The sequence below is a fragment of the Equus asinus genome, chromosome 7 (genome assembly GCF_041296235.1).
Source record: "Equus asinus isolate D_3611 breed Donkey chromosome 7, EquAss-T2T_v2, whole genome shotgun sequence".
Lineage (NCBI taxonomy): Eukaryota > Metazoa > Chordata > Mammalia > Perissodactyla > Equidae > Equus > Equus asinus.
The window spans coordinates 78,330,040-78,354,522 of NC_091796.1; the positions used below are offsets into that span (position 1 = coordinate 78,330,040).

At 39.4% G+C, this 24,483-nt stretch overlaps 2 protein-coding genes across 3 annotated transcripts in view; one reads left to right on the plus strand and one right to left on the minus strand.

Annotated features, from left to right (window-relative positions):
• Positions 1 to 200: 200 nt before the first annotated feature.
• ERH (ERH mRNA splicing and mitosis factor) lies at positions 201 to 18,675 on the minus strand. Its single transcript, XM_014867222.3, has 4 exons — positions 18,552 to 18,675; positions 14,910 to 14,997; positions 8,891 to 9,011; positions 201 to 694 (listed from the first exon to the last, which is right to left on the minus strand). Exons 1-4 carry the CDS (start codon positions 18,552 to 18,554, stop codon positions 592 to 594), a joined length of 315 nt encoding a protein of 104 aa, XP_014722708.1. The 5' UTR covers positions 18,555 to 18,675; the 3' UTR covers positions 201 to 591.
• Positions 18,676 to 18,965: 290 nt separating this feature from the next.
• Positions 18,966 to 24,483, plus strand: part of SLC39A9 (solute carrier family 39 member 9) — a 50,245-nt gene continuing 44,727 nt past the window's right edge. Inside the window, exon 1 of one of the 2 annotated variants that reach the window (XM_014867206.3) lies at positions 18,966 to 19,807. In XM_014867206.3, coding sequence (XP_014722692.1) covers positions 19,712 to 19,807 — 96 coding nt within the window. In that variant the 5' untranslated portion in view covers positions 18,966 to 19,711. The remainder of the gene's footprint in view (positions 19,808 to 24,483) is intronic. The other variant, XM_044773871.2, reaches the window with a different exon arrangement.

The window sequence follows — 24,483 nt, forward strand, 5'->3', positions numbered from 1 at the left end:
TTGAGAGTCACTTACTGGAAAAATGAGGTAAAATCTTGTTAGCTTCACAGAAACCATAGCAAAATGTATTCAGCACATAGATAAGCTTTCTTCAACTTCTTTGTGTAGCAGCCTACTGGTTTTGAAAATGATAAGGCTTTGCAAGAAAATTCAACGTTTAGAGACCAAAAAAAAAAAAAAAAAATCACTCAGGGGGAAAATATAACTAAAGAACATTTATTTTGTTTTTCACTAAGACTTTATCTTGAGGACATAACTAAATTGTGTCACCACCCCCCACCCCAACTTGAAGAAGGGTTAGTACAGTGAATGTTAGAAAGCAGATAGGAACAGTTTGAAGGACTGGAACCAACATTAACTGACAAAGAACAACTTCCATCTAAATCATCATAAAAATGTTTAAGTAAAAAAAAGAGGGGGAATGGGGGTTTCAGATTGAACAAGATCCTCACATTTCATCTAATACATTCAATCCTGGCTAGAGTGTACCAAAATGGAAACAGGATTACTATAATACAAACTTCCACTACTGCACGCTGTACACATCTGTGTTCCAAGCCCACCCCCATCCCCCTGATGCTTCCAACTCAACTATTTCCCGGCCTGTTGGGCCTGCCGACGAAGGAGCACGTAGATCTTCTCTTTAATCCAGTCTTTGTTATAAGGCTGGTATGTCTGGGTATCAGCTCGGTAACTGAGGAACAGAAAGTAATAAGCAAAGTTATAATGGTCAGTTACTGTCATATTTTTAAAACCCCAAATTACAACTGCCCAATGATGGCACAGATATGCACATGTTCGTACATGAACTTAACGAAAACGTAAAAGTTCTGATTACATAATTGTTGAATTTTAGATCACGTAGTAAAATCTTATAGCAGAAAAAGAAACCAAGGCCTAGAGACCTTAAGTTAAATGCTCAATGTGTTACACGTGTACTTCTCGACACAGTATGACCAGAAACTGTTTTCTCCTACACAGTTACTATTTTTATGGTTTCTTTAGTGATTAAAGAAAAAACCAAACACTAGTACAAACTTCAAATTTGCTAAATTTATTTTGAATTAATTTAATTAATCTTTAAAAATATGTTACTGTCATAAAGATTACTTTCCTGAAAAGTATTAATAGGAAGAAATCTTTTTTTTAAAGATTTTATTTTTCCTTTTTCTCCCCAAAGCCCCCTGGTACATAGTTGTGTATTTTTAGTTGCGGGTCCTTCTAGTTGTGGCATGTGGGATGCTACCTCAGCATGGCTTGATGAGCAGTGCCATGTCCGTGCCCAGGATCCGAACTGGTGAAACCCTGGGCCACCACAGCAGAGCACGTGAGCTTAACCACTTGGCCACGGGGCCAGCCCACAGGAGGAAATCTTTAAACCTATATTTTAGAAATTGCTTTTTAAAATAAATAATGCTAGAGGCTGATGGAGAATTATTAGAAGACATAATGGGCTCCAAAATGGCCCTTGTCAGAAGAGAAGGGTCAGGAGTACAAGGACCAGCATTAGCAATGAAATTCAAGGGTTTTTAGAGTCCAAGGTATCATTTAACAGCCAACCACACAAGGTATCTTTAGAGGACTCAAAAAATAGAAACATTACAGGGGCTGGGCCAGTAGTATAGTGGTTAAGTTTGCGTACTCCGCTTCTGGCAGCCCAGAGTGTGTGGGTTTGGATCCTGGGTGTGGATCTACACACCACTCATCAAACCATGCTGTGGCGGGTCCCACATACAAAATAGAGAAACACTGGCAAAGATGTTACCTCAGAGACAATCTTCCTCACCAAAAAAAAAAGAAAAAAGAAAAAAGAAACATTCCAGCTGACCTACAAGTGAAATCTAGCTGGTTAAACACTAAACTCAATTTTTGAGTAAAAAAAGTAAAGCTATAGTATAAAAAAACCCAGACAATACGTAATCAGAGATTGCACAAATACAAAGCACATCACAGTGTTTCAAAGCCATGTGCACCATGTGGTGAAAACACTGCTCAGCATCCAAGAGAGGCAAAAATGCAGTTTGCCTAAAGAAAAAAATTACCTTAGGGATACCCTAGAAAAACAAAATATGCAATTTATCAATTATTGTTTCATTTTTTAACCTTTCAGCAAAAATACATATAAATACAAATGATGATAATAAATACCTAGTAAGAAGTTACCAACTGCTAGGTATTGCTTTAAGTGCTTTATCTCAATCAATCTACTCAATCCTTTTTACCACCCTGTCAGTAGGTAACAATTATAATCTCTTTTTTATAAAGGAAGAAACCAAGGCTCAAAGGACAGCAACTTATTAGCTAACTGACTTTGGGCAAGTGGTAGAGGAGTAAATACCCCTGACCAGAGTCCTCACTGTTAAAGACTAAGCTAGAAACCTACACTCCAATTTTTGGCAAGAGAAATCAACTCCAGAGTAGGAATGCTTTAGACCATTATCATATTCTTCCCCGGAATGGTAACGTCAGAACCTGGTTTATTAAAAACACACACACTCTCTCTCTCGGGGCCCGCCCAGTGGCACAGCAGTTAAGTTCACACGCTCTGCTTTGGCGGCCCAGGGTTCGCCGCTTCGGATTCCAGGTGTGGATTTATGCACCGCCTGTCAGGCCATACTGTGGCAGGCATCCCACGTATAAAGCAGAGGAAGACGGGCATGGATGTTAGCTCAACGCCAGTGTTCCTCACCAAAAAAATAAAAAGAACATTAGTGAAAAGCCAAATTCTTTTTTTTTTGTTAAGCGTTTTACAAAAGTAGAGAGTTTGTTGGGGCTGGCCTGGTGGCGCAGTGGTTAAGTGCGCACATTCCGCTTTGGCGGCCCGGGGTTTGCCAGTTCGGATCCCGGGTGCGGACATGGCACTGCTTGGCAGCCATGCTGTGGCAGGCATCCCACATATAAAGTGGAGGAAGATGGGCATGAATGTTAGCTCAGGGCCAGTCTTCCTCACAAAAAGAGGAGGATTGGCAGAAGATGTTAGCTCAGGATTAATCTTCCTCAAAAGAAAAAAAAAAAAGTAGAGAGTTTGTGTGTCTTAATAAGACTGGCCCTGAGCTAACATCTGTGCCAATCTTCGTCTATTTTGTGTGGGATGCCACTACAGCGTGGCCTGATGAGTGGTGCCAGGTCCAGGCCTGGGATCTGAATCTGTGAACCCCAGGCCACCGAAGTGGAATGTGTGAACTTAACCACTACGTCACCAGGCCAGCCCCACTAATGTACTTCTGTTACAATGAGAAATACTCTAAAAAATAAAACAATTTTCTTTGACTATCCTTTGTTCATACTTCCTATTGAATAAGTGCTAATTTAGTCTACTTCAGGGTATAACAGAATAGACAATATTTATATTAACATTGGAAAAGAACTAAAAAAACAAGAGAATTTTTTAGAACTATAATATCTGGATGGGACAGCCTTATTTAGACCATTCCCCCCAATAAGATCACTTGGGTTTGTGAACATGCAGGAATCCATCAACTTGTATGCTGTTTTCCAACACGAGGAATAATAACAATGCCTTCTTTATGGAAAGCTGTGTGTTGATGGCTGTTAACTGGCAATTGAAAACGAGACAATTAAATGTTAAGTATGTTAATAAAACCCCTAGCTGTTGGCACAGATTAATCTGTTAGCCTAGTGTTATGGTCACTATAGGTTGGTACAAGAACAGAAGCTTGGGTATGAGCAGTGAAATCAGCCAGTGTCTTCACTGGTACCAAGTTGTCTTCCTGATTAGGGGTACCTCCTAGGGCCGGCCCCGTGGCCGAGCGGTTAAGTTCAGCGCACACCGCTTTGGTGACCCAGGGTTTCACTGGTTTGGATCCTGGGCGCGGACATGGCACGGCTCATGAGGTCACGCTGAGGCGGCGTCCCACTTGCCACAACTAGAAGGACCCACAACTAAAATATACAACTATGTACCAGGGGGATTTGGGGAGAAAAAGCAGAAAGAAAAAAAAAAGTACCCCCTCATAACAATAACCAAGGAGGAAAATGTCCCTTTCGTCTCTAAGTAAACAAAGAAAGCTTGCATATTCAAAAGACTGTTATCTTAATCTCATAAAAAGCTTATTAAAAAAAAAAACCTTACAGATCAGAGAATAGTGAAGAAATCTGTATTCTGACTTCAAATATATGAAATACAAATCCTCTGTGCCTGAATCTTACTATTAAAGCATGGTTGGTTTGCCCTGGGCTTAATTATGTCACAAAGTATAATCTTACTTATTCCATTTTCTCCTATATTGGTTTAAAAAAAATTTTTTTAATGTCCTGTATCACTGTCGTGTAAATTTAACAGAAGCAATGAGTACACAACAATTCACAAACCAAAAATGGAGTCAAGTCTTGGTCTGAGGAGTAACAGCCCAAGTCACGATTCTTTTTTTTTTTTTTTTTTAAAGATTTTATTCTTTTCTTTTTTCTCCCCAAAGTCCCCTGGTACATAGTTGTATATTTTTAGTTGTGGGTCCTTCTAGTTGTGGCACGCGGGACCCCCGCCTCAGCGTGGCCTGATGAGCGGCGCCATGTCCGCACCCAGGACCCGAACCAACAAAACACTGGGCCGCCTGCAGCGGAGCACACGAACCCAACCACTCAGCCACAGGGCCAGCCCCCCAAGTCACGATTCTTGATTAAAGAGAGGAGCAGGATGTGCTGTTACAGGAAATGCCATGGCAATAGGTGACCTCTTTGGAAACAATACCTTATTTCTCCTGAATATTCAAATAACAAAAGGGACATAACAAAGTCATATGGGCAAAATGGTTCTAAATCCTACATTTGATTCTGAAAGTTTTCAGAGACCAAAAAAGTTTCAGCATTAGAGATAGAAACATAAATAGCTACAGTTTACAGTTTTCCAGACAATTAAAAACTAGACATTACCATTACTCTCTCTTCTATTCTACCTGACCTACTGTAGCTGAAAAGAATTACCTAGGAAAAAACTGAAGTCTTTCCTCTATTTTGCTTTAATAATGCAAATATTAGAAATCATTTTAGCACACTAGATGTAGTTTCTGGTTATATTTAATGGCACAAAGTTAGAAATGTTATGTTCTGTCATTAATGACATACTTGTAGTATGTCCTTAAAAAAAAAAATCACTATTCTACTTTGCATAATTTTCACTGTCAAAAAGTCAACAAAACATCCCTTTATTAGTTAACAGTACAACTGAACTCACTTGTCGAATTTAAAATTCATATCATTCTACTTGATATGATATGGCAAAATTTAAAGAACCAACCACACATTGTAAATAAAAATAAACCCTGCCCTGACTCTGTCAATCTAGTTGAACGTGGAGTCCCTGCTATCCCCCCCCCCCATACTGCTGTGCTCATCAAGCACAGGCTCCTCACAAGGGGTCCTGCGAGGCAGGTTTATCTAAATTTTACAAATGAGCGAACTGAGGTTTAGCCATATTTAGCTAATTTGCCCAAAGGAGTTAGCAAATGACAGAGCCAGGATTCAAACTCAGCTACGTCTAATTCTGCACCTCCAGTTAGCTCTTAACCAGCCTGTGTCGTTAGTAAAACATGAGCCTCGGCTTTAAGAAACTAACGCCCCAGCTGTTGAGAATGAGTGCCACATCCCAAAGCATCAGGATTAGATACCTGATGTCTCAGTAAGTGATTTTTATGAAATCAGAAAGACAGTCATTAATTTTTAAAATAAAATCAATCATTCATTTAAAGAATGAAGTGAGGGTATGTATATGAGCTCTGTAAAAATCTTAAGTTCCAACTGAAACATCTAGTGTTTAAGTGTGAAAACTTCTTAAAACAAATACACTTACTACAAAAATATATTTAAAAAAATAGATCCTATCAATTCAGAATATAGCTCTGTAATATAAACAAAGGAAAAGATTACCAATAATTTTAAAAAGCTATGCCTGGAATCACATCCTATGAGTGACATGCATCTGTACAACCAACATTTACTCAGTATCAATTACGTGCCAAAAGCTATTCTAGGCACTTGGGATCCAGCAGTGAATAAAAACAGAGCTCCCTGTTCTCAGATTAGATTCTAGAAAGTAAATATACACATTATTGGTGATTTCAAAGTGAGTAGATGATTCTGCCAACAGCTGGGCCGCTCAGTTCCTGGACCCCTCTCCTCCAATGAGCTCGTCTCCTGCGCTTCCTTGGCCAGATCCCTATCCCTTAGCATCACCAGCACTTCAATCTCCCAATCTCAAGCATCTCATTCTTTGATCACTAATTCCTAATACCACAACTTCAACAATCCTTTGACCCCAGTAGGACTTATTAATTAATTGATCCTACCTCTGTCTCCACCCCACCACTACCCCCCACTTACATTTCAGGCGATTCAGTGCCCTGCACAACACTACCCTGGATACACCCTCAATTTTTAGCAAAATCTTTGCTAATTCTCTACCTGTAGACTCAACTGTAACCACCCAGGTAAGAGTAAGGGCAAAAAACCATCATCACGACGACTAATTTCATTATAAATTCATTACCAGGTACCTCATAAATCACCCATTTCCCTAATCCCTTCACCCTCCTAGATTATTCATCTCTCTTCACAAACTTCCGATACCTCCTCCCTCACCTTTAATTTCAAATGGTGTCCTTCCTCCCATTTTTCTGAGATAACTGAAACAATCAGAAAGTAGTTTCTCCAAGCTTCCACCACATCTTCCTGCTTTCCTTCCTTTACTATTAGTGAACTGTCAAAGATCCTATGTAAAGCCATCAATTTCTCCCTCTCTGCTAGATGATCTCATGAGCCTGCAAATTTACCATTATTTCTTTCACCTTAAAAAATAAAATTAAAAAAAAAAAGACAAAGAAAAAAGCTCTTTCCTCCTCCAGCTATAACCCCACTTCTCTGTTCTCTTTTCCAGCTAAATTATTCAAAAAAGTTGTCTGTCTACAATTCCTCTTCTCATTACGTTAGATTCACAGAAATCTATGAAGATTTTACTACCCCTGTCACTCTACCAAAACTGCTTTGGAAGTCACCAAAGACTTCCACAGTGCTAACCCAGGGGTCAATTCTGAATCCACATTTATCTGACTTATCAATAACATGAACTACTTTGGAATTGGCTTCTAGGGTATCAACGCTCCCTGTGCCTCCAGTTTCATCTCCTCCTACTCTGCCCCTCATGCACCCACTCCTCTGCAGCTTCACAGGCTTACTTTCAACCTGTTTTACTCACTGCTCAATTCCCAGTGTCTAGAACACACATGGTACATAGCCAGCACTCGATAAATATTTGCTAAATGAATATCTATGCGTGAGTCTTTCTGCATGTGTGTCAGACTATAAGCAGATCAACTATAGTCATTACAAACCAACATAGCATAATACCTGCAGCTCTGTTGGCCTCTTATAGTTTTGAGCTTTTTACATTAAAAAAATTATAATAAAAACTTTCCTATTAATACATTTCATTAAAGACCAGAACTGGACCACCTGAATGTTTTGAGTGAGCGAAGTGAAACGGCTATAATGGAAACACAATGAAGAGGTGAAGAAAATAGAACTTAAAAAATTCCAAACCATGCTTGTCTTCACCAGGAACCTTTGCGAGATGCCAAGTGCAGGCCTGGCTCCAGTGGTCACCCAGGAAGGGGTGTGAGTAGGACTGTTTTTCACCACTGAAAAGCGTACTTACTTCTAGCACAGTGTCTGGCATGTAACAAATACTCAAGTAGCTGATGACTGAAGATCATCTCATTATAAGGTGCTTCCATTTTCCTCTGTAAAATCAGCTATACATTACTTATTCTCTTGCTCCAAAATATTGGGAAGTATTAAAGACTTATTTGCTCCTTGGAATAGCGATGATAAGTAGATTATCAATACAAATTATTATAACAAACATAATATGTTAGAAAAAAAAATTTTTTTTTAAGGAAGATTAGCCCTGAGCTAACATCTGCTGCCAATCCTCCTCTTTTTGCTGAGGAAGACTGGCCCTGAGCTAACATTCATGCCCATCTTCCTCTACTTTATATGTGGGATGCCTGCCGCAGCATGGCTTGCCAGGCAGTGCCACATCCACACCCAGGATCCGAACTGGTGAACCCTGGGCTGCCGCAGCGGAACGTGCATACTTAACTGCTGTGCCACCAGGCTGGCCTCGGAAAAACACTTTAATTTGACAAATCTTGGAGAATAGAAAACAGAAGGGTCTAAAAAAGTCTCACTCTAGCATACCAAAATATACATGGTTAACACTAGGTGGAATTAAAATTAAATTCCATTTCAGTCCTACATATATTTACATTTTAAAATAATGTCATGAAAACAGAATAACCATTTTTTTTTTTTTTTGAGGAAGACTGGCCCTGAGCTAACATCTGTGCCCATCTTCCTCTACTTTACATGTGGGACGCCTACCACAGCATGGCTTGATAAGCGGTGTGTAGGTCTGTGCCTGGGATCCGAACCGGCAAACCTGTGCTGCAGAGCACTGGAACTTAACTGCTATACCACTGGGCCAGCCCCAGAATAATCTTAGTTTTACTCCACAGTCAGTTGCTTTAGGACAAAGACTATAAGGGGAAAAAACTAAGGAAAAGATTATTCGATTTAAGGAACAAGGAATCACGACTTTGAACTCTTAGTGACGATCCTCCTAGTATCTTAGTACACATCCCATCTGCTTACTAACTGCATCATTTAGCAAAGTTCTTGATTGTCCTGTGCCTTTAGCTTTATGTTGTCAACTTAATTTACGAGCCATATGTACATGAAATATTAACTACAACATAGTAATCAAAATGCAAAGATCAGTGTGAGGCACACAGTGAACTCCCAATACCATTAATTGCCTCAGACAGATGGATAAACAATAGAAAAATACAACTCAAGAGATATGGTGGCTAATACTTACACAAGGCAGCTGAGGTCTGCCAGATCATCGATAAAATCAAACAACTGACTGATATCGTATGTGATAGAGGGGCTGTTGGGGTTCATTCTCTTCAGATGTTCTTCATACATTTTACAAACGCCTAAAAGAGGGGAGAAAAACCCAAAATCTTACAATTGCATAAACTTTAGACATGAGTAGTGCTATATGTTGATATCATAATATTTATTTTTATAAGGTTGGGCTGGGAAAAGGCACAGTAAATTGATAGCTTGTTTTAATTGTGGCCATTAGTAAATTTTTTAAAATTTTATAAACTCACCAGAATGTTGGTAAGTATTTTGTGCCCCAACAATAAAATGATTACTTCAAGCCATTGGATCTAAAAAGACTTTAAAGACTTGTCATATGCTGGTTCAAATAAGTACTGACGTTGTGGGTCTTATCAGTTTTTCAATAAATAAGTATTCCTAAAGCCTCAGAGTAAATAAAGAAAAACACCACACTTGGGAATGATGGATGACAAATGCATGCTTTTCTATTCTGCTTTCAAATTTCGATAGAATGCAAAGAAAAAATAAAAATAAAAATGGCAACGAGGAAGAGATTATCATAACAGAGAACTTAAGATCCTGAACTCTGAATTCAGAGACTTGAACTCCAGCTCTGTCCTTTACTAATGACTCCATCCCCTGAACCCTATATGTCAGAGATAACAACAGTATCTCTTCATGGAGCTGTTGTGAAGATTATGTGAAATAACACGTATAAAGCATTAGTACATGTAATAAGCATAAGTACTCAAATATAAGTAATAAAAAAGATAATAAAATGAGCAAAACCACTCATAGCAAGCCCACCCTTTCATCATCTAAAGAGCACATTATTTAATTTTTATTCAGTGACACACTCCTCTCTTGTTCCCACAACAGAAATGTAACCTTTTCAGTCCATTCCCACTATCAAATACTTTTAAGCTACTATGATGAATGGACAAGTGAATAAAAGTTAGTTATCTGGGAAAAACATGTCCCATCCTGTATGCACAGGTTCTTCAGGTACCTCTAAATTGACTTCATAAATTTCCTAGTAAAAAGTAATATTCAACCACAGAGTTATGAAAAGCTATCTTAGGGTTTTTGATTGGGACTAGTACACTACACTGTGATCAGAGAATATTGCTCACGAGTTACTGAATAGAAAGGTAGAAATGAAAAGGAAATAAAAACTAGGAAAATAAATTCATTGTTTATCTTTTTTGTTTTTTGAGAAGATTAGCCCTGAGGTAACATCTGCTGCCCATCCTCCTCTTTTTTTGCTGAGGAAGACTGGCCCTGAGCCAACCTACATGCCCATCTTGCTCTACTTTATATGTGGGATGCCTGCCACAGCATGGCTTGACAAGTGGTGTGTAGGTCTGCACCCGGGATCAGAACTGGTGAACCCCAGGCTGCTGAAGCGGAACATGTGAACTTAATGACTATGCCACCAGGCTGGCCCCTCACTGTTTATCTTAAAAAGGCCTTGACCCGTAGCTACCATCATGCTTAATGGTGAAAGACTTGACGCCTTCCCACTCAGACCAGGAAGAACACTGGCACATCTGCTCCCGCCACTTGCAGTCAACACTGTACTGGAGGTTCTAGCCAGGGTGATTTGGCAACAAAAAGAAATCGTAGGCATTCAGATTGGAAAGGAAGAGGTGCAACTATCTCTATTCACAGATGACAGGATTTGTATACAGAACATCCTAAGGAAACCCCCCACACACGAACTATTAGAACTAACAAAGGAGTGCAACAAGATGCAGGATATAAGATCAACATACAATATTCAACTGTATTTCTATACCCCAACAATAAACAATCTGCAAATGAAATTAAGCAAACAGCTTCAAGTACAATAACATCAAAAAAAGAATAAAATTCTTAGAAATAAATTTAATAAAAGCAGCATAAAATGTACACTGAAAACTACAAACATCACTGAAAGCAAAGATTTAAATAAATGGAACAATATCTCTTGTTCATGGATTGGGAGACTTAATATTAAGATGGTAATATTCCTCAGAATGATCTATAGATTCAACACAATCTCTATCAAAATCTGAGCTACTTTTGCAGATACTGACAAGCTGATCCTAAATTTGACAGGGAAATACAAGAAACCCAGGAGAGCCAAAACAATCTTGAAAAAGAACAAAGCTGAAAGACTCACACTTCGGATTCCAAAACTTACTACAAAACTACAGTCATCAGGGGGCTGGTCCCGTGGCCGAGTGGTTAAGTTCTTGTGCTCCGCTTTGGTGGCCCAGGGTTGCACTGGTTCAGATCCTGGGTGCGGACATGGCATCACTCGTCAGGCCATGCTGAGGCGGCATCCCACATGCCACAACTAGAAGGACCCACAACTAAAATATACAACTATGCACTGGGGGATTTGGGGAGAAAAAGTAGAACAAAAAACTACAGTAATCAAGACAATGTGGTATTGCTTTTGTAGAAGGATAGGCATATGAATCAATGGAACAGAAACGAGTACACAAATAAAGCTCACATTTATGGTCAATCACTTTCCTACAAGGATACGAGACAAGTTAATAGAGAAAGAAAAGTCTTTTCCACAAACGGTGCTGGGAGAACTGTACATTCACATGCAAAAAACTGAAGCTGGACACATATCTGACACCATATATAACATTCACTCAAAATGGCCTAGAGACTTAAATATGAGAGCCAAAACTATAAAGCCCTTGGAATAAAATATAGGCACAAATCTTCAGGACTTTGGGTAAGGCAAAAGCTTCTTAAATATGACACCGAAACCATAGGCAACAGAAGAAAAAATACATCAACTGGACTTCATCAAAATTTAAACCTTTTGTGTTTGAAAGAACACTATCAAGACAGTGACAACACCAGACACAGACTGGGAGAATATCTTTGCAAAACATATATCTGATAAAAGACTCTTATCCAAGATATACAAAGGACTCCTAAAACTCAACAATTAAGAAAATAATTAAAAGGTGGGCAAAAGATCTGAAAAGACACCTCACCAAAGAAGATATACAGACGGCAAACAAGCATTATGAAAAGATGCTCAACATCATGTCATTAGGAAACTGCAAATTAAAACAATGAGGAATCACTATACGCCTATTAGAATGGCAAAAATCCACAACACCGACAGCACCATGTACTGCCGAGCATGTGGAGCAGCAGGAAGTCATTCTTCACTAGTGGGAGTGCAAACTGATAGTCATGTCTAAAGACAGTTTGTCAGTGTCTTACAAAGCTAAACATAGTCTTAGCATTTGTTCCAACAATCACACACCTCAGTATTTACCCAAAGGAGTTGGAAACTTAGGTCCACACAAACCTGCACATGAAAGTTGATAGCAGCTGTATTCATAACTGCCAAAACTTGAAAGTAACCGAGATATCCTCCAACAGGTGAATGGATAAACAAACTGCGGTACATCTATACAATGGAATATTATTCAGCAATAAAAAGAAATGAGCTAGCAGGCAATGAAAAGACATGGAGGAATCTTAAAAGTATACTGCTAGGTGAAAGAGTCAATCTGAAAAAGCTACATACCGTATAATTCCAAAAATATGACATTCTGGAAAAGGCAAAACTATGGAGACATTAAAAAGCTCAGTGGTTGCCAGAGGCTTGGTGGGAGGGAGGGAGGTGTAGGTGGAGCACAAGAGTTCTTAGAGCAGTAAATGACAGATACATGTCATCATGCATATGTCAAAACCCCAAAGAATGTTCAAAGCAAAGTGAACACTAATGTAAACTATAGACTTTAGTTAATAACAATGTATCAGTATTGGTTCCACAATTGTAACACATGTATCACACTAACACAGCAGGTAAATAATAGGGGAAACTGGCAGCGGGCAGGGAAGGAAGAAGAGATATGATGGAACTGTACTTTCTAACCAATTTCCCTAGAAACCTAAAACTACTCTAAAAAATTAACCCCATTAATTTAAAAAAAGGGGAGGAAGGGAGGGAAAGCTCTGCTTTCCAGAGGAATATTAACTACTACAAGAAAAATAAGAAAATTACCATCTGGCAACCACTGTGTGAGAACTGATTCAGTACTTCCATTTTAACTTTAACTTTTCAAATGGAAAATAAATCATCATTTCTAATTTAAAAAGAAAAGAGCTATCAAACCACAAAAGGACACGGAAGAACCTTAATGCATCTTGTTAAGTAAAAGAAGTCAGTTTGAAAGGTAATGATTTGAAATGGTAATGATTTCAACTCTGATGTTCTGGAAAAAGGCAAAATTATGGAGGCAGCAAGATGACCAATGGTTGTCAGGGGGCAGGGATGAATAGGTGGAACAGGGCATTTTTAGGGCAGTGAAACTATTCCCTCTGATACTGTAATGTTGGACTCATAACAGTATGCGTTTGGCAAAACCCACAGAACTGTCCAACAGAAAGAACGAACCCTAAGGTAAACTAGAGACTGTAGTTAATAATAATGTATCAATGTATAAATGCTGGTTCATCAACTGTAACAAATATACCACACCAATGCAAGGTGTTATTAATAAGGGACACTGTGTGGTGGTGGGGAGAAGGAGAATACAGGAACTCTGTAATTTCTCTCCAATTTTTATGTAAACCTAAAACTGCTCTAAAAATAAACTGTATTAATTAAAAAAAAAGAAATTAGGCTTCACCAAAATCTGCAAGGTTAGTAAACAGCATTGCAAATCAAAGACCAAACATGACAATATAGGTAAGGCAACGATCTGCTAAGGAAGTGTGTACACAAAGTTGATCTTAATGGCAAGTAATGATGTCAGCAGAGAAATGGAGCTGAAAAGAAAAAAAGAACACGAGCCTTGCTCGTTTTTAAAAATTAGAGCAGAAGGCAAGCCCAGGTGGCCTAGTGGTTAAGTTCCAAATGCTCCACTTCGGTGGCCCGGGTTTGGTTCCCAGGTGCAGACCTACCTCACTCTGTTAGCGGCCTTGCTGTGCTGGTGGCCCACATACTAAAAAATAGAGGAAGATTGGGCCGGATGTTAGCTCAGGGCGAAACTTCCTCAGCCAAGGAAAAAAAAAAACTTACAGCAGAATTTGATGGCAACCAGGAAGGCATGGTGCCAGCTACCTAGAAGCTGTCTCTAAATTGGTACAAGCAGCTTTTTTCACAGGTTTACTCATTGTTGGTTTTAAATGGACAGATTTTAAGTTTAGCCCAGTTAGCTTTGGATAATCAACAAATTCAGGGACATGTCCAGCAGCAAAAAGAGTGACTATAAAATCTTTATAGGAAGAAGCGAAGAATGGACAACATCCTAGAAAGGGTGCAGGATGTGCATAACCGGTTTACTTGATGTAATGATTAAATGTAAGAATGAATCTAATTTGTGACAATCCAATCCATGTGCTCTCATCTAATGGTTTACCTAGTAAGAAACATTAAGGGCTAAGAGTCCCCTTCAGGGTGGTGTCAGCTTATCAAATACATAAAAATTTATACTGATTTGGTCCCATCTGCCTTTATTCTCTGAGCTAATTTTTATTTTCTAACAATACTCTGATGGACTATAATTAAACCTCAACAGCTTTTAATGTTTGTTTAATGAGCAGACCATTAGTTTCTGAAGGTGCCCTAGAGCCTGCCTTAACAATGCTGCAAGGCTCGAGTTTAACCAGAATATATAAGGACACCTGAAAATACTTACATAACATGATAAGTAAAACCAGAACCATTGTTATTCATATAACAATGGGAGGCTTTGGAAAGCCATTCATTATACACATGAGCTTGATAAAAAAAAGTAAAGTAATATTCGCAGTAGGAAGACAGTATACATAATTAATATTCCAAATATTCAACAAATATGGTCCTAAATATCTACTTTCTCTGCTCAAATTAACAATTTCAAGAAATCTAGAGTAAAAAACAAACCCAGTTCCTAAATGAGACATATGCTAATAGTGGATGTCAGGAAAAAAAATAACTCCAAGATGTCTACCCGTGGATTAGCGTTTAAACTCACCTTCCATGCATTCATTCACAGACTCATAGTCAGCATAAGTGCGGCCTTCTGGCCTCTTGGTAGGCTGTACCAGCAAAATGGTGTGAGACTGCAGCGGGAAAAAAAGTGATTTCAATGTAAGTTTCTGACTCATTTCTGAGAAATTCAGAGTATGACATTAAAATCCCCATTCATGACACAAATGATAGTTGGTGATTAAAGCCCTGTTAATTAGGGTGCTCTTTCTACAATATCTATGCTCTTGCCCAAGTGTGGTCACAGAAGCCGGATTCACAACTTGTCTGTAAGGTCTCTCTTAGTCTCCCAGTCCTTAACGGCTGCTTTCTCAAACTCCTTTTACACTTACTGAGTACTCAACATAAACTACTCTGTACTGTTTTTACTTTTGTATCTTTCTTCCTAACTAGATGATAAACCTGCTCAGGTTGTCAATCTCCATTGGTCACTTTCACTCTCTAGCCTTTCTGAGTCCCTAATAAAAACTCAGATATGGGCTGATGAAAGGAGAAAAAAGTGATTGCAAGCACCATATCAATCTACGTTCTTTTTCCAGCCTTAGCACAACAGTGGAGTCACACCTTATCCAGGGGTGAGACTCAAACATCAAGGCATAAGATAAATTGGTGATATAAAATTAATATATACAGTTAACATTACCCTAGAAAATCCATTAAACTACTATCTAGTCATAGGTGATATCCTAAGGAGCTATACTATACCAAAACCATGCATTTTTAAACACTAGCATCACACAAAATAGCTAATCACACTAAAAGAAATGTGAATATGCTGAAGAACAGCAGAGAGACCTGGGTCTTTCACCTCACGCTCCCCAGGGGGGCATGTTTTCTGCTAGTGTGTCTATTTCAGGGCTTCTCAACCTCAGCACCACTACATTTTGGGCTAGAAGATTCCTTGTTGTGGAGGCTGTCCTGTGCCTCCATTGTAGGATGTTCACAGCATCCCTGGCCTATTTCCACTAAATACCATTAGCACCCACACCTCCCCCACCCTGTCCCTCCCAGGCAAAGTTGTGACAACCAAAAAGGTTTCCAGACAGTGGTTTACTGAAACTATGCCCCCTTCCAATTTCTGCTGAGCATGTAAAGTTGATTAATTAAATACAAGTAAGTTGCAACCTCACTGTAAACCCAATTCTAAATCAAACTATTCACATTCTTTTCTACTCTTTTGCTGTACTACTATTTTTGAGTCCAAAACCAAAAAAAAAAAAGTCTCTCAATGACAAGATCCCCAAACTGTTTTGAAACGATCACAATTTTTAACCATCAACAAATTGGAACTGAAATAGCTAATGCCTAGAAGTTCTAAATAAGCACCAAAAAGCAGTACTTTGAACACACTATGAAAAGCAGAGGAATTTATCACACTCCTCCCTCCACATCAAGAACTGACTCATTCTGATTAAAAGTTTAAGAGGATCTGAGATAAAAATAAAACTTAGTGACATGAAATGAAGGGTAATTCTCACCTATAGTGACCCAAACACAGTCAAGATCTTTGTTAAATATTGATTAAAAGCCAGAGAAAGCATTATATTATCTGTCATATAAAAGTTTTTGTAAGCCACCTACTCAAAAAAGTAGATTCAACAGGTCATACATTGAGAAGAAAATGATTTTACAGATACTACACTAGCATTCCTGCAATAGGGCTTGCCCTGTACACTGGTCATACCAGTTGCTACTATATTAATTTTGTTCTTATTCTAATGCAAATTTAAGGACTAATTTACTTAAGAGAGTAAACATATGGAAATGGCTATACAGTATGCTGCTTTTTATATCTAATCTTAAAGTGAACCTGTGGTAAGGTTCACTATTTTCAATACTTATGCCCAAAGACAAGGATTAAAAACTAAGAACCAAAAAATGACCAAATTTACAAAACTGTAGTCAAAATGGTTATTTTTAAGTGGCAGTTCTTTTCTGTTATCAGCTTAAGATCACAATGCCTCCCAAACCAGTTTTTGTCACTTTTTTCTTATTGGAGCTATTTTCAAAATCCTTTGGTTTTATTAAAAATCCAAATATATTTGTCTTAACAGTTTTCTCCTTCTTCTGGACAAATGTGGTCCTTGCCTCCCTTGTGGTCATCTTTCTTGGGGGAATGATGAGACTCTCTCTCTATAAATTCAAAATATAAGTACATATAGGCAAATATACATATGTTTATATTTGCCACAAGAGGAAAATAAGATTGTGAAACCTAAATTAGGAAAAAAAGTTATGCAGAATTACCTTAATAAAATCTTTATTCTGATTACCAAGCACCTGAGATTCACCCTAATGAATACTTAATCTGGCTTTAACTTTGTGAAAGTCTCACAAACACGAACTCTAAGAATAGTCATTCTACTGTTTCAGAAATATTACAATACATAGAATTTGTCCATTAGCCTCAAATGCTTCCCCCAAACTAGTAAAAAAAAGGAAAGAAAAGAAAGAAATTGAAGCCTTATCTCCAGTAAAGTAAAAGTACTTAAGACTTTTGAGCCAATATATTGTTTGCTTTAAATTTCTAATTTTTAATACTACTTGGACTGATAAGGAATTATCACTGACATTTGTCCCACGAGAACGGGTTGCTGATATTAACTGCTCTCACCTTCTCAGATTTTAATCTAAGCATTTTAACACAATACCAACTAGTGACATAAAAGTCAGAGAAAGAAGGAAATTCAGATAAAATGACTTGCCTAAGGTCACACTGCTAGTTATGACAAATCAGGAACTGGAAACCCAGTCTTCTAATTCCTAGTCCTTTTGGGAGACTATGTGAGGTCAAACATTGAAATATCTCACTTCAGAAAAGTACAACCTGAGAAAGTTCCTTGTTAACAACAGCTGCCTAATTTGTTAATAATAACTGCCGCAAACAGAAAACGAAAGTTGAAGTGTGAAAGTAACCATGATTCCCCATAATCCCTGAGAGCATCTCCTTTTTGTGGATTAAAAAAACCAACCAAAAAAACACCCATTCCACTACCACCCCGGTCAGATTCTAAGGAACCTGGACCCTCAGCTGAGCCTATCTTTTCAGCCTCCAGCCCTAAAAGAATATAAACAAGGGTAAGAATAGGATTGAAGAACAGGATAAATCCCAAACCAGACTTCTAGAGATCTTAGAAAAGAGAAAAACCGTTACTCCTACATATGATTAAAAAGACGGACCAGAGCAAAACAAAAGGGAAGCACACTACAAAGCAAAGACGACCCCTCCTGGCCCACACGCTGGATGCAGTAAATCGAATGTCAGCTTTGGGAACAGGTTTGTCTGACATCCCTGGCCATTGTTCCTACAGTACAGGCTAGAGCTTTTGGAGGGAAAGAGTAGCATCCTCGCGCCCGCATCTCCCAAGCAGCCATCGGGAGAAAGAGCATCCTCCGCACTGCGCGCCTAGCCCGGGCCAGCACGCGGGCGCGCAGCCGGAGGGCGGACCCGGGCTCCGGGGCCTACCGCCAGGCCCAGCGTTTCCGCGGCGGGAAGGGGAAGGGTCGACCCGCAAACTGGAGGGCCGGGGAGCAGCACGCTCGCGCTGGATGCGATGGCTAGAAGATGGACCGGGCCGGGATCGCCCGGGAGGCAAAGGGATCGGGGAGCCGCTCAGGCTTTTCTCACCATCGCGCCAAACTCTTTCGCTGCAGCCGCTGCCGACACCACCGCCGCACACGAGCTGAGCCGCAACGCAGCCAACAGCCAATCCCCGCGAGAGCAGCCGCCGGAAGTCGTCAGAGGCGCACCGCGAAAGAGCCTTTCGGATCATAGAGGCGCACACATTTCCGGCAGCTAGAGCAGCTACCGACTCTGCCTCAGCCATCTTGGATAAGGGCGATGAGCCGCACAGGGTATGTTTCGGAACTTGTAAAAGAATCGTTTTTTTCCAAGACGCTGCCTCCTGTACTCTCGTTATTAGACATACGGCCAGGGTGATCACAGACATAGGCAGCGACACGAGTCATCTTTCACTAGCCCTACTCAAAAATGGCGGTAGTATAAGACTCACGGGCCATAGGTCGGTTGTAACCCGGAAGTACCCTTATAAAGGAGGGGGTAGTGAAGCAATCCGGAAGTGGATGTAAAGAAGAGGTGCCAGTTGGCGGCCATGGCATCTGTAGTATCGGTGGCTCCGGGTCAAGGCCCAGCGGAGTGGAGTAATATGGGCAGCACCGGGTATAGGGCAGACAGCTTTGTATCAGCTTCGCTGCTGAACCGCTAAGACCCATTGTTAGAGACCGGCAGGACTCCTTTTCCCATTCTAGACTCGGAGGAGAGTTTGTCGGGGCTGGTGGGCTGGTCCCAGCCTTGGGGGGGATCGCCGGTGTGGGGGTCCCCGGGAGATAGGGGCTTCGGGAGAACGAACAAGTTCGCTGGGATTTTCCTGCTGCCACCCGCGACGTTGTTTGTGGAGAGAGTGGGCCCACTGTGGCCACCTTCGTTCCGACAAGTGAGGAAATCGCTCATTCGCATATTTTCCCCATTGACTTTTCCCATCTCTCTTAACCCACGGGAATCCAGTGACAGGCATCTGAAAACCCAGGGGCTGGGACCTAAGATTACTGAAAGTTCTCTCTGGTGCTAATATCAGCAAAAAGGGGCTGTTCCCAGGAACGTTCAAGACAAAGGTGTCTCGTGAACCCAGCTGCTAGTGGGGAGGACGAAAGAACTGGAAAGTCCGCTTGTTCTCTTGGAATCACCACACGCGTTTAAGAACCCAAGCGTCCTTTGAAGCCATTGAAATTTTGTAGACTGGTGGTGGTGGGTGAATAAAGGAGGGCAGAATGGATGATTTCATCTCCATTAGTCTGCTGTCTCTGGCCATGTTGGTGGGATGTTACGTGGCTGGAATCATTCCCTTGGCTGTTAATTTCTCGGAGGTAAGAAATTCTCCATTTTTTGTCAGCTGTCAGGATGGCTGCTAAGAAGTAGTGACGGTTGTAGAGGGAAGCTGCTTCCCCAGTTGATCTCAGAGCTAAAGATCTTATTAAGGAAGCCTATGTTTTAAAAAGATCTATGACGTTTAATAATAGAAACAAACCTCATATTCAGTACTGGAGTTAACGGGGTGGGTAGATCCACTGAAGATCTGGAGAACTGTGAACCCCCTGAAATTGCGTACAAAAATTTGGGGCTCTGTGCGTTTTCCTAGAAAGAGGCACCATAACATTCTTTTGATTCCCAGAAGTTGTAAGGAATCAAGGTTCCAGGCTGCTATCAAGAAATATAAATGGACAGTGCTATTTGTCCATATGAGTTGAAATCAATATAACTTCTCTTTTTGAGAAAATCAAGCATAGTGTTTTGGAGGAAAGGTGGTTTTTTTGGATACCTGTGTTAGAATGAAGGTAAGAAAACCTAAATTAGGTTGTTCTTAACTCATGTTTCCTTTTAAAGAAAGAGCATTGGGGTAGGTATTCGAAGTTGTTTTCAATTCTTGCTTAGAAATGAATTTTTGTTAATGTTTTGACATTTGAGTTAATTTGGTTATTTGTCGTTACTTGAACAAACATAAACTAATGGGGAAGAAAGATAGATGAAAGCCTTGCTCAAGGAAAATGCAAATAGTTTCTTCAGGTTGTCACACAGAGTTCACAGCATGCACAGTGTTCAGAGATTTGGGAGAAAAGTTCTGCTTTCAGAGGGAACGGGCTTCATGAGTAGGCCCTGGGGCTCAGCAGTAAAGTAGTCCTGCCGGGCCTGCAAGTGCTTTCAAAGGAAGGAGGGAGAGGAGATTGGCCTGAAGTAGGAAGGAGGTATGGGTGAGGTGTGAGGGAGGCCTTGAGGAAACCTGAGCCAAGAGGAGGCATCGCTGGTAAAGAAAATAGCCTGTGGGTGGAAAAGAAGATGGGACCAGGTATTGTGAGTTTGAGAAATAGTAAAGCCACCACCTGGTAGAAGGGAGGCTTGAGTTCTTGCTGCTCCCTTTCTGATTCCTTTTTTTACCCGTACCCATCAGCATCTAAGGATAACATGGAACTAAGTTTTATTGAGCATGTACATTACCTAACTTCATTTTTAAAAGTCAGTGAGGTATAGATGAGGAAACTGAGACTCAGATTATGTAACCTGGACAACTTTATGAAATGTGTTAGAATCAGCTGTTTTTTGAATCTAGGTTTTTCCAATTTAGAGCACTTCTTAGCCCACTGTCCATTGTGGCAAAGGTAGCAAACTAGTAGCCCACGTAGCACATCTCGGCCACAGACTTGCTTTGTGAGGTTAGCAGAGTGTTTAGTTTTATTATTGTTACTATTTGTCATCTGTATTCCCTCAGGGCATCAGTTGGCTAGAGCTGAGAGCTGTAGATTGTCGCGGTCCTCCTGGCTGTGAAGCCTCCTTCCATCATCTGGGCCACTTGACTTCCCATTACCTTGTGAGCCTGCTGTCTGTCCTCTGACATAAACTGTATTTTCTTTCTTTCTTTCTTTCTTTTGAGGAAGATTAGCTCTGAGCTAACATCCGCTACCAATACTCCTCTGCCCTCTTCCAGGAAGATTGGCTCTGAGCCAACATCTGTGCCCATCTTCCTCTATTTTATGTGGGATGCCTGCCATAGCATGGCTTGATAAGCAGTACATAGGTCTGGGCCTGGGATCCGAACTGGTAAACCTGGGGCTGCCTAAGCAGAACACGGGAACTTAACCACTGTGCCACCAGGCAGGCCCCTAAACCATATTTTCTTGTAACTACATCAAAATTATTGACATTGTTAGGGCTGACATTTGTGAGGTTTAAGTTGGTTTGTGTATTTACAAACTTATTGAGAACATTTATCAAGAATTATAATTAATTCAAATAAGAAACTGTCAAAACTTTTTATTTTTATAAAATGCTTAGAACTCTTCCAATTTCAGTATTTTCTCAAACTATCTTGAGTGATTTTTGCAATCACTCAATAATAAGTGATGCAAGTGCATGCTTATTTTCTTTTTGTCCACGTGTACATTTCCTTTCAGTGAAATGAGAGGTGTAATTAACCAGGCCATTAATAAAGATAATTAGTATGACATGTCATTTATGGCTTTCTAAATTCATGATCAAGTGGTCTTTTCCAGTAAATCTTAAAATGCTATTAGTCAGTATTCATAGTATCTGTTTATTACTCCAGCAGAAACAATGCATTTTGAGATGTTAGAATAAAAATGAAAGTTATGTATAATTTAGTCAAAGACATTTTAGAATTCAGCTCGTGGTTTCTATCTTCTAGGAATTAAGCATTTCTCTTTAGAGAGATTATACTGTTATTATACACCAATGTATTGTACCACTATTAAGATGATACATTTGTAAAAAATAAACTTCATTCTTGGAGGCTGGGAAGCCCAGTTTCTCCCTCAGGAAATAGCTCCCCAGACTCCTACATTGGCTAAACAATTTTCCTTTTTAAGGAAGTCTAGCTTTTCTTAGGGACTGGAGTTACTATAAATAAAAGGACTGATAAACCTAATTTATCTTACGGTTCATTTTTATTTAGGTGAAAAGATGCTTTTTATTCATGTTATTAATCTAGCTGCTGCTTTGTCATTCAGCACTTTTTTCTTCAGAATTTCTCACAGCAGGAATAAAAGATCAATAAAGCCATTAATTATGTCAGGATTGGTATTTATAAATGAGTTGAAATCGAGTAGTCTGAAATTGCTGTGGCAGTGGTGTCTACCTGCCATATCTGACCCTCAAGAAGTTTATGTGACATTGATTTCTCTGTCACTTTCTCCATCTTTTATTGCCCCCACACCAGCTTTCTTGGTGCTTTTGAAACTTCCTTGCCCTGTGACCAGGTAACTACCTTCCTGCCTAAATGATTTCTAAAACAAAGGAAAAAAATCTCTGTTTCTCAAATGTATTTTTAAGCCACTGTGATAATCAAGATGCACTCTTCTTCACTATATGGGAAGGAGAAAAAGTAAACTTGTAAGGGAGGCCAAAGCTTGGTTTACACGAATGAGGTCCTGTCTGGAAAGCAGTTGGACACACTAGTTTAGCACCGTCTTATGTTTTTTAGATTCACTTGTTCATGAGCAGTTTTCTTTGGCTCTAAATGAAAGTGTTACATAAGTAGGTAAGGAGCCTACAAGTTGACATTACCTGGTATAAACCCAGTTTAGAGGTGCTCTGATTGATGAATGGGTTAAGATATAAACGGTGGCCAAAGTCGGGTTTTAGATTGATTATCTGAGGATTGTTGTTTACCTGAGCATGTCTCCTCTTTGTCACAGAGCTGGTAACAGAGAGCAAGCTATGTTTGCACCAGAGCCCTAGGGTGGTGCTCCTCACACTATCTGGTAAATGACCACTTTTTCTTTTTGTTTAATTTCTATTCCATTGCAGACCAATATATTTGTGAAAATGAAATACTAAGAACATGAAGTGGAAAAAAGGTACACAAAATACAAGCTGAAATGTAGTGTTATTAGATTTAACAGGCTAGAATTATAATAATTGTATTGCTATAAATTTTTTTGAAAATCTCAGTTTCGTGTTTTTCTTGTCGCAGACCAGTTTGGATTATAATGCTACTTTTTTTCATATGTTAAAACAGTATAAATCCGTAAGTATGCAGACGAAAGTAGTGCTACTACTCTTCCATAAAGAATTTAAGGTAATGAGTAATGTGCTAATTTCCAAAGGAACTGTCTGAGGCAGGTAGTGTAGTTCAAAATCAGTGTCACTACTTGAGCGAGCTGTTTAACATCCAAGTGTCTTCTGTTAAATGACCTTATAGGATCTTTGTGAGGATGTCATGAAATAACAAAAGCACAGGGCTTAATGCTGTATCTAGAACATAATGAGAACCTTAGAAAACGTTGAGGGTTATTTCCACTACTGATTACTAAAACTTTTTAAGATTTTCACTTTCATTATTCTGAATTATAATTTTTAAACTTTTTATTATGGAACAGACTTCTGATAATGGGTAAACTCCTCCCCTCCCCCTACGCCCCCTCTAATCTCGAAAACATCTCAGTAGTTTGTTTGGAATCGGAAAGGTCTTGTTTGGGGTTGGCAGTGCTGTTTGCCATGAGTGTCCCGTTTGGAGAGGCCAGGGCTTTTCCTCTAGTCTCTCTGCCTTAGAGTATCTTTCTTTTCTTCATTATCCTTGTTCTCATTTTAAACTTTACTTTGTTTTTCATGTGTTAAAGTTTTGTTTTGTGTCTGTAACTGACTCATTCATAATAAATGTCTTTGCGGCTTTGACCAAATCAAAGGTTTGTATCTAAAGAACAAATTTGATCAGTATGCTGTTTCTTCCACAATTGGTTCTTTTTGAAATAGATTTGACAAAGTTGCATTTTTTAGGACTTCTGCATTGTCTGGGATATTAACCTTTTATTCTCTTATGATAATACAAAAGATTTTACACCTCTTTGGAGTTTCCTTTCTAAACTTTAACATTTTAAACTTTGCATTCTCTGTAATTTACCCATATATGGAAAGCAATCAGTAATTTTGTCTTTCCTTAGATTATTGTCTGATAAGGTTATTGTCTCATAAGTATCTTTGCTTGATAAAACTAAATTTGGATCAATTACAATCTGATTCAATATTATTTTCC